Source organism: Stegodyphus dumicola, chromosome X1, assembly GCF_044657685.1.
Source record: "Stegodyphus dumicola isolate Sdum_Otavi_A_Nest chromosome X1, ASM4465768v1".
NCBI classification, from domain to species: Eukaryota; Metazoa; Arthropoda; class Arachnida; order Araneae; family Eresidae; genus Stegodyphus; species Stegodyphus dumicola.
The window spans coordinates 17,564,704-17,580,727 of NC_140780.1; the positions used below are offsets into that span (position 1 = coordinate 17,564,704).

The 16,024-nt window shown below is 33.0% G+C and overlaps 1 protein-coding gene across 4 annotated transcripts in view; it reads left to right on the forward strand.

The window, feature by feature from the left end:
• The first annotated feature begins 1,333 nt into the window (after nucleotides 1-1,333).
• The window catches only part of Rgl (Ral guanine nucleotide dissociation stimulator-like), a 165,657-nt gene continuing 150,966 nt past the window's right edge, over nucleotides 1,334-16,024 (forward strand). Inside the window, exon 1 of one of the 4 annotated variants that reach the window (XM_035357166.2) lies at nucleotides 1,334-1,483. In XM_035357166.2, coding sequence (XP_035213057.1) covers nucleotides 1,460-1,483 — 24 coding nt within the window. In that variant the 5' untranslated portion in view covers nucleotides 1,334-1,459. The remainder of the gene's footprint in view (nucleotides 1,484-16,024) is intronic. The other 3 variants (XM_035357162.2, XM_035357165.2, XM_035357164.2) reach the window with 3 other exon arrangements.

A 16,024-nucleotide genomic window follows, 5' to 3' on the forward strand; every position in this document is an offset into this window, starting at 1 on the left:
AATTTGAATCATATACTGCATATTCTTTAATGCATGTGCTAATGCATTGCATTTTTATACGCTACGAATTAAATGAAAGTAGAGAGAAATACATTATAATTAAAAACATAAAATTTATAAATTACTCATCAAAACATGAAATTAAGTACATTGATATATACATTAGTTTATAAATTACAATTTTAAATTAAAAGTATGCACTCCTTCTTTATATGTGAAATAGGAAAACACCAAATATATTATTTTCACTAAAATTCAATTAAGGAATTGCTAATGTAGAACAAATAAGTAATGTACAATCGTCAGCATCAAATGCGTTATTTCTATCGCGAAAAACTTGAGTTTTTCACAAATCTTAAGATATATATATATTAATCTACAAATATTAAGATCTTAAGATATATAATCTTAAAATATCTATTACGTGCACTTCCAAAAACTATCCGTGACGTCCGCGGTCCTCAGTTTAGCTCTAAAACGACAGTTAGAAATTTAAACGCAGCTATCCAGCTGTCGGAAAAATTTCCGACGCGTCGATCTCTGTAATGAACCAGATCAAGTCGGTGTTGTCCAGATGATGACACCAGACTCTCTCTCTGTCGAGTAGAGCTAACCTCCTTGCGGTCTTCTGCTGACATAGCCCAAGGAAGACAAATTTCGCCGCACTGTCCTATCGGACACGTCCCTAGTACGTCCCACATTGATTTCTGCGGTTATATGACGCAGTGTTGCTTGTCTTGAACATTGACAACTCTACGCAGACGTCGCTGGTCTCGGTCGTTAAGTGAAGGTGGTCGACCACTGCGCTGTCCATGGTGGGATGTTATGCGTGAAATTAGATACTCTCGGCACACTCTTGACACTGCGGATCTCGGAATGTTGAATTCCCTAACGATATCCGAAATGGAATGACTCATGCGTCTAGCTCCAACTAACCATTCCGCGTTCAAAGTCTGTTAATTCTCGTCGTGCGGCCATAATCACGTCAAAGCCTCTTCACATGAATAACTTGAACACAAATGAAAGCCCTGCCAAAGCACTTCGCATTTATGCATTTTCTACGCGATACTACTGCCATTTGTATATTTGCATATTGCTATCCCATGACTTTTGTCACTTCAGTGTGCAACACAAGGTGACATGCATCAAAAATAAAATAATAAAAAAAATATTACAATTACGGACTTCCTTGCCCAAGTACCAGCGATAACAGGAACATGGCCGCCAAGCTTCACCGTTTGAGTTGAACCTTCCCTCCTTCTATTCTAATCTCTTGAGATTTTCCCGTACCATTTGTAAACCCTGGTGATACACCAAAATCTTCTCTTCGTTAAAAATAAAAATCTATGCAAACACACGAAAGCTTGATATTTCGCCCTCTGGGCAGAAAGACTTTGTGGAAAGCAAGATATCTGTCTACTGTTGTGTTGTGGCATTTAATGGACGAAATGTGATTAATATGAACCCAATCTTGGACGGATTGGTAAGTATAATGCATTTTCATTGTCATTATTGATTATATTAAGATGATTTTGTCAAAATGTAATTTATAATAGAATAAAGAGCATGTAACAATTTTTGATAAAAGTCAGTGTTTAGGTATTATACTTATGTCTATATCTTTGCTTTTCTATTAAAAAATATTCAAAATTATAATGTATATAGAGGATAAAAACTGCTTAGTAAACAGTGGGAATATAGAGTAATTTTGTTTGAGTAAGAAATGTTATGACTGCGTTTTCCGCAGCAAAATATGAGAGTGTCCTACTATGTTGTGCTTACTTTTATGTAAATTAAATACATTTCCTTTAAAAATTGCCGTAGAATTTAATAATGTGAAACATTTGATACAAAACTGATTGAATTTTGGGTATTATTAGCGTGCAGTTTTAATTTATCTGAATTATTGTAACATGTTTATTGTAAGAAAAATCATTAATGTTCCTAGTGATTTCTTATCACTTTATCAGTGATAATTTCGACAGTAGTGATATTCAGATTTGTAATTTTGAGATTAAATTTATTAAGAATAATTAGTATTACTTTTATGTAGCTGAAATATCTTCCCACCATTGGGCTAAGTGAACTAACTTCCTGGGGAAGTTGCCTGAAGTTCAGTTTCTGATAAATGGATGTTTTGTATTTTATTCCTTAATGTGTATAGAAAATCCTCATCTCTCTTAAGACAGAAAATCGTTGCATGCTTGCGGTGGTGTTGAGATCATAACTGGCACCTGGGGCACAATTCCTTTTTGGTGTCCCCCCACCCCCTGGAAAACAGGTATTAATGTAATATGTATAATAAACGTGTAATAAGAATGTAATGCAAATAGTAATAGAATGCAGTACCTACCTTAAAATACATTATCATAGATTACAAATAGTCACTACCTAACTACGCTTCTACAAACAATAAAATAAGATAAAAAAAGGAAAAACCTGCTATGTATTTTAGCACTACACAAAGCAAATATCCACTTACCTTATTTCGAAATTTGTTCGTCTTCATTCTGTGGCACAAAATTTCTTAACAGCATCCAAGAACTTCCTAAACTTATCTGAACTATAATCCGTATATCGGCATCGCCACATAAATTCACAAAAATAAGAGTCAAAAACGTAGTTCCGGACTGTTCGGAAAATGGCTACTAAGTAAACCTTCATTTACATACCAATCAATTAATGTACTATTTCCCTTTCATTACAAATTGTACAGAAACTTCAAATAAATCGTACTACATTCAGGCATTGTACTGTCTAAACAATGAAACAAGCAATGTACTTCTAAGCAACACACACCACAAAAGCCCTTGCAAAACATATCACGATTCAAAATTTCCTGGAATAATGCAAACGATTAGGTCATAATCGTAAAAAAGTAATGAAATGATTAAATTTAGGAATTTAATAATTTTGTTTACTTTTTCGTTTCGCCAGCGCAAATCTCGCCAAGCAGACTTTATTGGCGACTACACACAGTATACACATAAAAAATGTTAACAAATGTTAGTTCTAAGAATTTTTTATTTTGAAGGCATAAGCATTTTAATATCGTTTAAAATTTTGTAAAAATCCAATAAATAAAGACAATAAATTTGTAAAAAGACATTAGTTTAAGAATTTATTATGCTTTCATGGTTCAACATGCTGATTTGCCAGTTTATATCACGTGACCCCAAGTGATCTCATCTCACATAAACTACGCTACAAAAATGGTATTATATCAGTAATTATCTACATTAATTCCAAGTTAAATTTTAAATTGCAATACAAGTTTAAGTGCAAGAATGATTTCAATTTGTACGAATAGCTTACTCAGAAATTATGTAAAACTGCAGTGCTTTACTATGCTAGTGTATTCTCATTAGAATTGATGAATTTAACCCTTGACTTTGCCTTTCTATATTTTTGCTTTCGGATAAGCGGTGTGATTGCATTCTAATTGATGTAATTACCACAGATGGTCTTAGGGCATAAAATTTAACTATCTTGTAAAAATTCTATGTAATTATATGCCAGTATTGAAAGAAACAATCAATGTGACAAAAAATGCCTGCGACTTGTTTTGAAAATGAGGCGTAAAAGGTTATCAGCGAAGATATTCTATTTGCCATCAGCTGTACCATTGTTGGCAACTTTATTGTTTGCGCTGGCAAAACGAAAAAGTACCAAATCAGTATTATAAAATTCATGCAAAATTTTACAATTCTTTTCAAGATCATTTTCAACATGAACCTAGTTTCATATATTTTCAGCATCCAGTAAAAATCCAAATTTGGAATTAAGATCATTTAGCTGTATAAAATGTGTATGTATTTCCTGTTGCAGGATTAAGAATACTTTCCCTAATGCGAGAAATTTCACATTCTGTGAAAAGGCCAACATCTCTAGCCAATTCTCCGGAGATTTTTTTGTGTCTTCTAACATGGAAATTTCTATTGATATACCATTTTTCATAAGGAAACTTAGCCTTTCCTATTTCTCTTCACAGAACTCATCTCGAATTTCTACACACTCCGTCACTAATGATTCAAGATCACGGAAAACTTCTCTAAAATCCAATTTCATTCTTAAAATTCATCTTGCAATCTGAGCTGCACATGATCAATTCTCAAGATTTCATGCCAAAAATAGACTTATCAGGTTCAAAGTTTCTTCTAACTTTCTTCGGAAACATACAATGACCTGACTAGAACAGAGAGCTTACTAAAGCTATGTTCACTAATTGTAGTAAGTGGACAGGATACAGACGAAGGGTATACAAAACCCTTTATTTTTTTCTTTATATACAATGACTTCCGTACTTCGGAATACAATGACCCTCCACTCGGGGTCTAACTTAAAAGATATCAAAATAAAACTAAACTCTAATTTAACTTTAGAATAAGATTGGCCTTATAATAACAGAAAGCGTATGTAGCACAGAGACTGTGAACACTACAATACGTTTAATTTATCAAGAGGATTAAAACCTCTGGCCTGGAAGGCAAAGTAGCAACTGCGTAACTTCTAAGGTAAGCGGCCTGCTTCGAACTCACGGCTTCCTCTCTTCTGCTTGGCAAAAAGGCCACACTTAAATACTTGGCGTTCGCCAGACAACTTTGCATAAACTCCTTCACGCTTATAATTCTGGCCGGAAGTAGAAAATAAGAAGTGATAGTAAAGATTTAAAATAAAATAAACGTTAGTAAAACTTAAGATCCTTACAGACTAAAATTATGAAATTAAAATTTGTTTTATTTTGCAGTAAAATTGTTGCTTGGCTTCTGGTGTCCCTTGTGGTAGAACTGTCCTCTGCTAATATTTCAAACAGTTCTACTTATTCTCCCAGTCCATCAGCAATAACACTAACCGCTTCGGCTCTGGTGCTCCATTGTGTTTCAGATTCATGTTTAACAGTTTTCTTTAAAGCATTTTCTAATTAATATCTATTGTAATATTGAATGGGAGAAAAAGTGATATAGGATTTCAATTATTCCAAAACATATTACAAAGATTGGATCTTGCTTAACTGTAGTAACGCCCACAAAATTTAATGAGTGGTTATCATAGTTTACAAATAATACTGTTTTATTTTTTCCGTAATTCTTTGTTCAATGCCAGATATGTGATGCAATGTGCATTAACATAGCATTGTAATCTACCGTTTATTAATAGAATCCAACCAGAATTTTTTTTTCTAAAATTATATTTTTAATTGACGCTGCATCTTTAGCATGTATTTCAATAAATCTTAAGAATGATTCCTTGACAGAAATGTTTCTGTTGGTGAAACCAATATCCACACTTGTGACATTTGACTCAATGAGCAGTATCAGGATATATAGACTTGTGACATTTATTTTGATGAGTAATATCAGGAATCGAATCAAGTTCATAATATTTATTTCTTTTGATGTCACTTATTAGTTGATTTCGAACTGTGGATGTCAGAAGATGAATAAATTCATTTTGAATTTATGGTGATAAGTATGAGACATTTCTAAGATGATTTGCTAGTAGTCGACCGAACTGAACAACAAGTTTAAGTAAAGATAATAGATTTCTGGGTTGATCTTTACAATATGGTAACTGGTAGTTTGGCGACATTTTGGAGGCGATAAAGGTTACTACCTGGGACTTTGGTAATAATGTGAGCAGTACTCAGTTCCGATTACGCATTATTTTGTGTGAGGGAAATGAGAGATCATGGGATATGTCATGTGCTATTAATGGACGAATTACGGTTCTTTAATCGGAAAAGGGGGGAAATCGGGAAAAAATCTGGAAATTTTGTATTTGGCTTTATTCTGTGTTGTGTGAAACAGTGTTCGTGAATTTTTGGATCCCATGGCCGTAACTAAAGTGAATTCGAAATGGGTATTTAGTGGTATTGAAAAGGGTAGTAATAAATGTTTCTTTAAGGTTGTGCGAGATAGAAATAAAGATGTTTTATTAAGTTATTTATTTTACCTGGTACCTTGCTGTGAAATATAAGTATGATTTTAAAGATCCTGAAACAGAAAGAAGAAAAGTTTATCGGACACATAATCAAGATTCTGAAGAAGATTAGGTAAGTTAGTATTTTTAATTATTTGAGGATATTATTTTTATGCATTGTTCTAAATGTAAGGTGGAAGTAAAGGAATTTGGTATTATTGGGAAAATTGTTATTAGCAATGATTTAGTTTAAAGTAATTAGGATTGTAAGGTAATTTTTATTAATTTAATGTATGTGCTCATTTATGTTTTAAGTAGTGTTTTTGAATTTAATTATATTTTAATTAAATGATAGTTGTTTTGTGAATTTTATGTTTGTAGGAATTTGGTATACGTTTAAGTTGAAGTAAACGTGCATGGAAATAAGTTAAATATTTGATACTAAGTATTTGTAATGCTTGCGGTATGAATTCGTTGGTGACGTGTATAATGTAATAGATGATTTAGAGGTAAAAGTTTTTGGATATTTTATTTATTTTATATATGAAAATGTTCATATTTGGAAAGGGTAAATACTTTTTTCGCGATCAGGCAATTTCATATACGTTCCTTTTACCGGGTTTAAAGATTGAGAAAATTGTCATGTATTTTCGTGAAATTTTTCTAATTTATGAGAAAAAAGCAGTGTACATGGATATAGTGAAGAGTGTGCGCAATGCCATTTTTGTGGAATTCTGGGATTTTTTTTAAGTAAAAATAAGTCGCCGTGTACATGGTTTATGTGTATGTGTTATTTTGAAAAACGCGTAAGGAGTATGGTATTGTGCACTTTTTCCCAATTTTGCAGTGAATATTTGTCATGATTAAGCAGTTTTGTTAGATAAAATTTCTAGCATAAGTGTAATTCGGCTAGTAGATTGTTGGAAGAAGTGTTCAGTAGATAAAAAGAAAATAAACATGTCTTTACTTTGTGAAGACAAAATGGCGGCGGGAAAAGAAAAAAAATAGAGGGTTGCTGTAGGAGAGTTGGTCGCCAAATTTTCGCCAAAAAAACGCCAAGTTACCATAATGTAAAGATCAACCGATTTCTGACATTTGTACTATCTTGAAGTGCTAGATTTTCAACATGGCCACATTGAGAGAGAATTTCTATAAACAGATATTTCATGCGAGCTGACATTTGTTGCAATATATTTCTTCACCATTATTTTATGCAGTGTATATTTTCTTCTAACGATTCATCTTTTCCCATTTTGTTAATCTTTTTTTCTATTTCTTTCCAAGTTGTAAATGATTTTCATGGCTAATCAATTTATATTTTTTCCTCCATTTATTAAACAAGATATTGTTATGAAAGATGATTGTGAGCGGAATTTAAAATAATAAACGGTAAGCAACAAAAGCAGTACGCTGCATTATTCTGTAGCGAATTTAATATACACCTTGTTCTTGATTACCGACCTGTCAAGAAAATCAAGATTTTGTCATTAGATGATTAGCTGATGTAGCTACTGCATTTAAACTGAATTTGGTTGATCTTTACATTATGGTAACTTGGCGTTCTTTTGGCAAAAATTTGGTGACCAACTCTCCTACAGCAACCCTCTATTTTTTTTTCCCGCCGCCATTTTGTCTTCACGAAGTAAAGACATGTTTCTTTTCTTTTTATCTAAACTTACTGCACCAAACGCAAGCATTATACGTACCGCAAGCATTACAAATACTTAGTATCAAATATTTAAATTATTTCCATGTACGTTTACTTCAACTTAAACGTGTACCAAATTCCTACAAACATAAAATTCACAAAATAACTATCATTTAATTAAAATATCACTAAACCATGTACACGTCGACTTATTTTTACTTAAAAAAACATCCCAGAATTGCACAAAAATGGCATTGCGCACACTCTTCACTATATCCATGTACACTGCTTTTTTCTCATAAATTAGAAAAATTTCACGAAAATACATGACAATTTTCTCAATCTTTAAACCCGGTAAAAAGAACATATATGAAATTACCTGATCGCGAAAAAGTATTTACCCTTTGCAAATATGAACATTTCCACATATAAAATAAATAAAATATCCAAAAACTTTTACCTCTAAATCATTTATTACATTATACACGTCACCAACGTCATACCGCAAGCATTACAAATACTTAGTATCAAATATTTAAATTATTTCCATGCACGTTTACTTCAACTTAAACGTGTACCAAATTCCTACAAACATAAAATTCACAAAATAGCTATCATTTAATTAAAATATAATTAAATTCAAAAACACTATTTAAAATATAAATGAGCACATACATTAAATTAATACATACATAAATACCCATTTCGAATTCACTTTAGTTACGGCCATGGGATCCAAAAATTCACGAACACTGTTTCACACAACACAGAATAAAGCCAAATACAAAATTTCCAGATTTTTTCCCGATTTCCCCCCTTTTCCGATTAAAGAACCGTAATTCGTCCATTTATATCACATGACATATCCCATGATTTCTCATTTCCCTCGCACAAAATAATGCGTAATCGGAACTGAGTACTGCTCACATTATTACCAAAGTCCCAGGTAGTAACCTTTATCGCCTCCAAAATGTCGCCAAACTACCAGTTACCGTATTGTAAAGATCAACCCTGAATTCTTTTTAAATATCTGGGTTCTGTGAATAATCATTTCTGTGCAAAGTTGGTTTGATATTATTGGAAGATTATTACTGAATTTTAAATAACCAACACCTTTAAACCCCAAAACATGCTGACTTACGGTGAGTGTTTCTGTTGCATTTTCTGTACTTTTTATTATGTATGAATATGGATTTGAAATTTTGTATGTGCTTGGGCCCCCTTCTTTTTCACCTGCGGAGTCTTGTATTTGTTGTGATTTGTTATCATATAAAAGTGTAGCAGCAGATTCAGGAGTGCAACCTGAATCTGATTCTGACTCTGATTTTACTTCATCCTTCATATCTTATGATTATTTCTTTTGCGATTTTTTTAATGCCTATGATCCCTTTTTTATTCTGGAGTTCTGAGATTTTTTTCTTGGTCTAGCTTTCTTTTCCGATTGCGAGAACCGCTAAGTTTGTTCTGGCACTGACATGTGACATGGTCTAAATAAAAAGTTAATGTTTATTATATTAAGATAGTGCTTTGGAACAACACTGCAACAGTAAATAACATATTATAAAAACAAGGAACTACTCTTATATGCGCCCTCAAGTCGCCAAATTTCTCGCCAAACATTTTTGGCGAGAAACTCCATGCCGCCATATTACTACCTAAATTTCTTGTCTACATTTCAAATTTTAAGCCTTAAATGTCTCCAAAAACGCGGTTTTTGAAGACAAAATTTAAGCTAAAAATACGAAACAAAAACAAAAAATTTAGTTAGCATAAACGTAAAGTTTCAAACCAAAAATATTTGACAAGAATCCATGTACACAGCGATATGTTTTAACTTAAAGAAATATCTGCAAAGTGCACATTCTAGGCAGTGAAGGAATCTACAACGCACACCTCGCTTCAATAAATAAACATTACAACGATAAATTCCAAAGAGTACCATGTACACAGCATTCTGTTTAAACTTAAAAAAAACATCTATGAATTGCACAATCTAGGCATTGCGCACAAATCAACCAAATAAATTAAACTGAATTACAAACAATTCAAAAAACAACAATAACAACAGAAATTCATAGTAAAAAAAACAATGAACATTCTACAAAATAAAAAAAAGTAAAATAAAATGCACTTACCATAATACATTCCTGAATAAAATTTCGCCTGTCACACAACATCTCTGAACAAAAGTGCCACGATTTTGCTATATCACATGTCTTTCTGAGATTCAAAATTTCGAAAGTAACCATAAAAACTTCCTCCAAAGTTAACTTACTGCACCAAAACCACAATCTAAATCTTAAACTCTGCTGACAGCCACATACTTTACCAGCAACCATTTGACTGCAAATCCACATAAGAACTATCAGAAACGTCCTTCTTTGTTCGAGTTTTCATAGCAGCTCTGCATTTCGGATTCCATTTTAAAAGTCGCACAGAAATTCCAAAAATACACTTTAATCCTCATAAACTCACCCGTGAACAAAAGACTCGTTAACAACTCCAACATCATACCTTTTAATACTAAATTTACTTTCCACATAATTTAAAATAATAGACTGAAATCTTGCCGCCATGTCTATCATTACAACATAGGCCATTTCAAAACATGCATAACAGGAACCAACAAGCAATTAAACCACTCTAGCAAAAGATTTTTCAACGTCAACAGGGTTGGCACACAACATGCAATTGTGCCCAAAACCAGCATAGAACACATATCGCCACATTTGGTAATATTATTGCGCATATAAGAGTAGAGCCAAACACGAGAATTAACTTTATTGCAAAGAATATAGTAATAAAATTTGAATATTGTCTAATTTTTAATTATTTTCTTGAAACACTGTTAACAATTTCATTATACACTGTTCCCTGAAAAATGGAATCATCGAATAGATGTTAAAAAGTAAAATGGTTAATCTTTGGATTATGGTCACTTGGCGATTTTTTGATGAAAATTTGACGAACAACCCTGCTACAGCAACCTGCTAGTTTTTGTTTGGATGCCATTTTGTTTTCACGAAGTAAAAGCATGTTTTTTTTTTTTAACTCAACATTTTTTTCCAATAATCTGCTAGCCAAATTATGCTTATGCTAGAACTTTTATGGAACAAAAGTGCTTAATCATGACGAAGATTATGTGCAAAATTGGGAGAAAGTGCAGAATCGCCCACTGCTTGCCGCGTTTTTAAGAATTGCACATACACGGTATCATCCATGTACACGTCGACCTATTTTCACTTAAAAAAAGGTACTTACGTATTAACGCAACCAGGCCAAAATTCGCATAAATTGCCAAATTTGGCGACCCTACTTATGACAACCCTACGTGTTATACGTAGTTTTGTAAAAAGAGCATGTAGAGATTCACAAAATTGTCCTGCATTTTCGTGCAAATTTTTGTAATTTATGAGAAAATAGCAGTGTACATGGATAAAGTCAAGAGTGTGCGCAATGCCATTTTTGTGAAATTCTGGGATGTTTTTTTAAGTAAAAATAAGTCGACGTGTACATGGTTATGGCGAATATGGTTTTCAATCAGTGCTAAAAGCAATAGCCAAAAGATTTCTGCCGAAAAAATATTTCTGCAACTTATTCAAATTCGAAACCGGAAGGGTTTAATTGCTATTTTATATTTTAAAACAGAATAATGTAAAAAACTGTATTAAAATTATCTGTAATTAATAAATGTACATTTTCTTTCTATTCATACTTTTTTACTCAAACTTACAAATCGCGCCAACCTGGTTGCGATAATACGTAAGTACGTAAAAAAAATCCCAGAATTGCACAAAAATGGCATTGCGCACACTCTTGACTTTATCCATGTACACTGCTAAAGTCCTAGCTAGTAACCTTTAACGCCTTACCAAAATGTCGCCAAACTTCCTGTTACCATATTCCAAAGATTAGCCAGTAAAATAACATAACAAAGATGTGTACAGTTATAGTTCAACCACCGAATTAACACCGATAATAGTTCATCGAAGGCATATAATATAATAAGAAGACTATAGTGTATTGTTTGTTTTCATTTTAAAATAAGAAGCAAGAGCTGTATGTGCATTTTGTTTAAAAAAATAACCTATTTTATTGGGGCGATGTAACTAGAAAACTTGTGACAGGTGGTTGTTGTGAGATACCTTATGGTCTCGTAGCCATCGAAACAAAACTTGGATGCTCAGTTATGGGACGAGTGCCCAATACTTCGAGAAGTAAGTGCACATCATCATTATTAGTTATGTCCCTGTTGTCTACACTGGAGATGATAACAGATTGATGGACCTTGGATACACTTGGCATTATTGACCCATCAGTCAAGAAAAGCCAGAATGAACTTCAAGAAGCTGCTCGATTACATTTCCTAAATACAGTCCATGTAATAGATGATCATTTTGAGGTTGATTTGCCCTGGTTGGAAGATCATCCACCACTGACAGATTATTTTGATTTAGCTGGGAGTAGACTGAACGAAACTCTTAAAACCGAGTCCAGTTATGAAGCTTATGAAAATGTTTTTAAGGAATGGCTAGAAGAGGGAGTAATTGAAGAGGTTGCTAAAAACGATCAAGGTCAAGTTCTTTACCTTCCTCATCGAGAAGTTATCAAAGAGAATAGTACTACAAAACTCCGACCAGTGTTTGATGCTTTGGCCAAAGTAAAGGTGTTTCCTAGTCTTAATGACTGCTTAGAAAAAGGCCCAAATTTAATAGAGCAGATTCCGAGTATTTTAACATGATTTCAAAAAGAAGAGATAGGTGTTATTGCTGGTATACGAAGAGCCTTTCTACAAATAACTGTTTCACCCATTGCTAGAGATTTTTTGACGTTCTTATGGCTTGATAGTGACGGTCAGCAGAAAAAGTACAGGCACTGTCATGTAGTTTTTGGTGTAGCAAGCAGCCTTTTTCTTCTAAATAATACTATTCAGCTTCACTTACAAACTGGTTTAGAGAAAATAGAAACTGCTGAATCCTCATATCCAAAAAATATTATTCAAAAACTTATGCATAGTTTTTATGTTGACAACCATGTCAGTTGTGTCAAAAATGAAAACGAACTCAATCTTTTTATGAATGTATCAACTGTAGAATTGGCTGAGAAAAAATTTGAGCTTAGAGGCTGGGAGTTCAATGACATTAATGATGATGCTTCTGCTGATACAAATGTGCTCGGTTAAATATGAGATAAACAATTTGACACTCTACGAATAAATACTGGTAGCACAAAAGAGTTATGTTTTGAAAAAGTAACTAAGCGTTTAATTTTATCTACAGCTCATAGATTGTTTGATCCTCTTGGTATATGTTATCCTGTCATCCTTATCCCTAAATTATTACTTCAAGAAATGTGGATGCAGAAGATAACATGGAATGAAGAAGTCAATACCTGTACAAGAACAAGAACTTCATTTTTAAAATGGCTAAAAGATATTGACTATCTAGAAAAAATCTGTTTTTCCAGATAATTTTGATTCAAGGAATACAAGGGAAAATACTTTATTACATATTTTCTGTGATGCCAGTAAGCATGCTTATGCCATGGCCGCTTTGATCCGAAGGAAAACTTTTGATTTTGTTAAAGTACAACTTATATAAGCCAGGAGTGGAGTTGCACTAACTGGAAAAGAAGAAATTATTATCGTGAGATTGGAATTACTTGCAGCTACTATATCATCACATCTTTCATCCTCAATATTATCTGCGATACAGAGTGAAGAACTTTATTTCTGAACTGATTCTTCCACTGTTTTAACATGGATAGCGAGAGATGAAGCCTGGAATGTCTTTGTCCAAAATAGAGTAAAAGAAATAAGAAGACTAACAAATAAAAATTCATGGAGACATATTCCTGGATCATGAATCCGGCTGATCTCCTGAGTAGAGGTTATTCAGCTTTAAATTTATTGAAATCTAACTGGTGGCTAGGTCGAAGTTGGCTTTACTTGGCTGAAGAAAATTGGCTAAAAGGTGACTTAAATTTAGATGAGAGTGAGATTTTTAGAAAAAAAAAAGGGGGGGCATGGTTTCGTCTGTAACAAAACGTTCAGTTTCTGCATGCTTAGTTACCAAGAGAGATTGGTATTACAGATATTTTTCCAAGTACAAAAAGATAGTTAATCTAATTGCATGGAGCCTAAGATTCACCTACAATTGTTAATCTGAAAGAATTGCAAGAAAACATGGAAACCTTGATTCTGATGAAATTTTTGAGGCTGAGAAGTTATTGATCAAAATGGTTCAAGAAGACTGTTTTGTAAATGCAAAGTATGAGAAATTAAAAACTTTAGGAGTATTCAAGGATGAAAATGGAGTCCTTAGACTGAAAACCAAACTTACCTTTTGTGAGGATACAGAAGAATTTAAAATGACAGCTATTCTTCCATCCAATCATGAGTTTGTCAAGAGACTAGTGTGATATCACGAGAAAAATGCACACTCTGACTCAAATTTTGATCAATATTTTAGAAGACAGGTTTCAGATTCTGAATGCTTGTAAAACTGCGAGATCTCTCATTAATCAATAGATTTTCTACAAAAAAAAACATGGAAACTTAGGTATTGTTCTGTTTTGAAGACCGTAAAAAATTTCAGCGAAAATGTATGCGCAAAAGCGCCTAATCTAGCGAACGCGCCCATTTAACAGAGCGCCAAATCTAGCGTATGCGCTGATTTCAAATTGCGTAACTTTAGATAGTTCTATATTTCTTAAGACGCCATTAAAATACTAGATACACATTATAGAAATAATACATTATAGAAAATTATGTTTTGAACAACCAACGAGATGAAATTATGCTTTAGCGATAACTCGCGAAATAGCTATGCAAGAATCCAGTTATGTTTGGCCTTTTTTTATATAAATTATAATAATGATCTGAAATAGTTATTTACTCTTATGCTTCCATTCAATTATGTTTAGCTTTTTTATATAAATTATAATAATAAAAATGTATTATATGAAATTAACCTTTCATCTAAATTAAAGCAATAATCTTAGATAGTTATTTACTATTATACTTCCTTTCTCGCGTTAGGGTTGCCGCAAATATTTTTGGTAGCACTAGCATGAACAATAGTTTGGCGATTTTTTACGGTCCTCAAAACAGAATAGTACCGAAACCTATACTGCGCCTCCTCCAGAAGACAAACTGCGTGAAGCAGCTGTATTTGAAATCTGTAGAGTTGACAATTGCTAAGACCAATTAAAGGATTACACCCATTTGAAGTATCCAACAATGATCCCATTAATTAAGATACAATAACACGCTGAACAAGTATTTAGAAGTCAAACAACAAAAATCAGCTTTATATTTTCAAATTTTCACAGGACTAGTTTTGATGGTTTTACCTGAATTATCATCCTCAGATGCAAAAGCGCAGGCACTTTTGCAGCTCACTATGATGGTTCAACTATTTCTGCGTGTCCTAAAACTTCACAATTTTCATCTTTTCCCATTCATTTTTCAACATCATCATCAGTAACTGTCTGGAATTTTCTTAAGAAAGTTAAGAAAGTTTAAATGTAAGAAACAAAGAGCACAAAAATATCTCAAAAATGCTTTCAGAAAACTAATTTTTACAAGATACATACATAGGCGATATGCATGTTATACATTAGAGTATGTAAAAAATATACAAGACGTGACTTTGATTTACCTGTGCACAATGATTCTTGGTCTGTACACAGTATGTCTAGTTGCACAATTTTCTGTCTCCTCTGCTTTCATGAAATTCATTTTGTGAATGGTCCTGCAACTTTCTCTAGGAACAAACGAGGCTATCTGCACAATTTCACTCCAAGAATGAGGTAACCATCCAACAACATCCAATGTATCTAGTGTTTTCTTCAGTTTCACGATCTTATCACATCCTTACTCCATGGCTAGGACAAGAAATGAAAGAAGTTTACATCTGTGTTTTTCCTTTAATGCCTGCAAAACACCCTGGTCCATCGGCTGACACAGTTACGTTAGGAGGGAGAAACGTGGCTCTTATATCTTCATGAACAATAGTTTGGCGATTTTTTACGGTCCTCAAAACGGAGTAAAGTAAAAAGTTGAGATGTATGTTTACTGGAACAGATTGAAAAAAAATAGTTTGAAAATGCATTATGTGCAACTAGACATACTGTGTACAGAATAAGAATCATTGTGCACAGGTAAATCAAAGTCACGTCATGTACATTTTTTACATACTCTAATGTATAACATGCATATTGCCTATGTATGTAACTGTTCTGCATCAGGATGGGATGGTGCATTTTCTAGAATCAGAATCACCTTCCTTGGTAGGTTTTTTGATTTTAAAAACTTTTCCACCGATGAAACAAACTGCTGATGAAATCAATCATTAAATATTGCTCCATTCATCCATGTGTTTGACTGATTCCGGTACCAAATAGAAAGATCATAATTGCTTTTGGTCCCATTAATGTACCTATTTACGTTTTTAA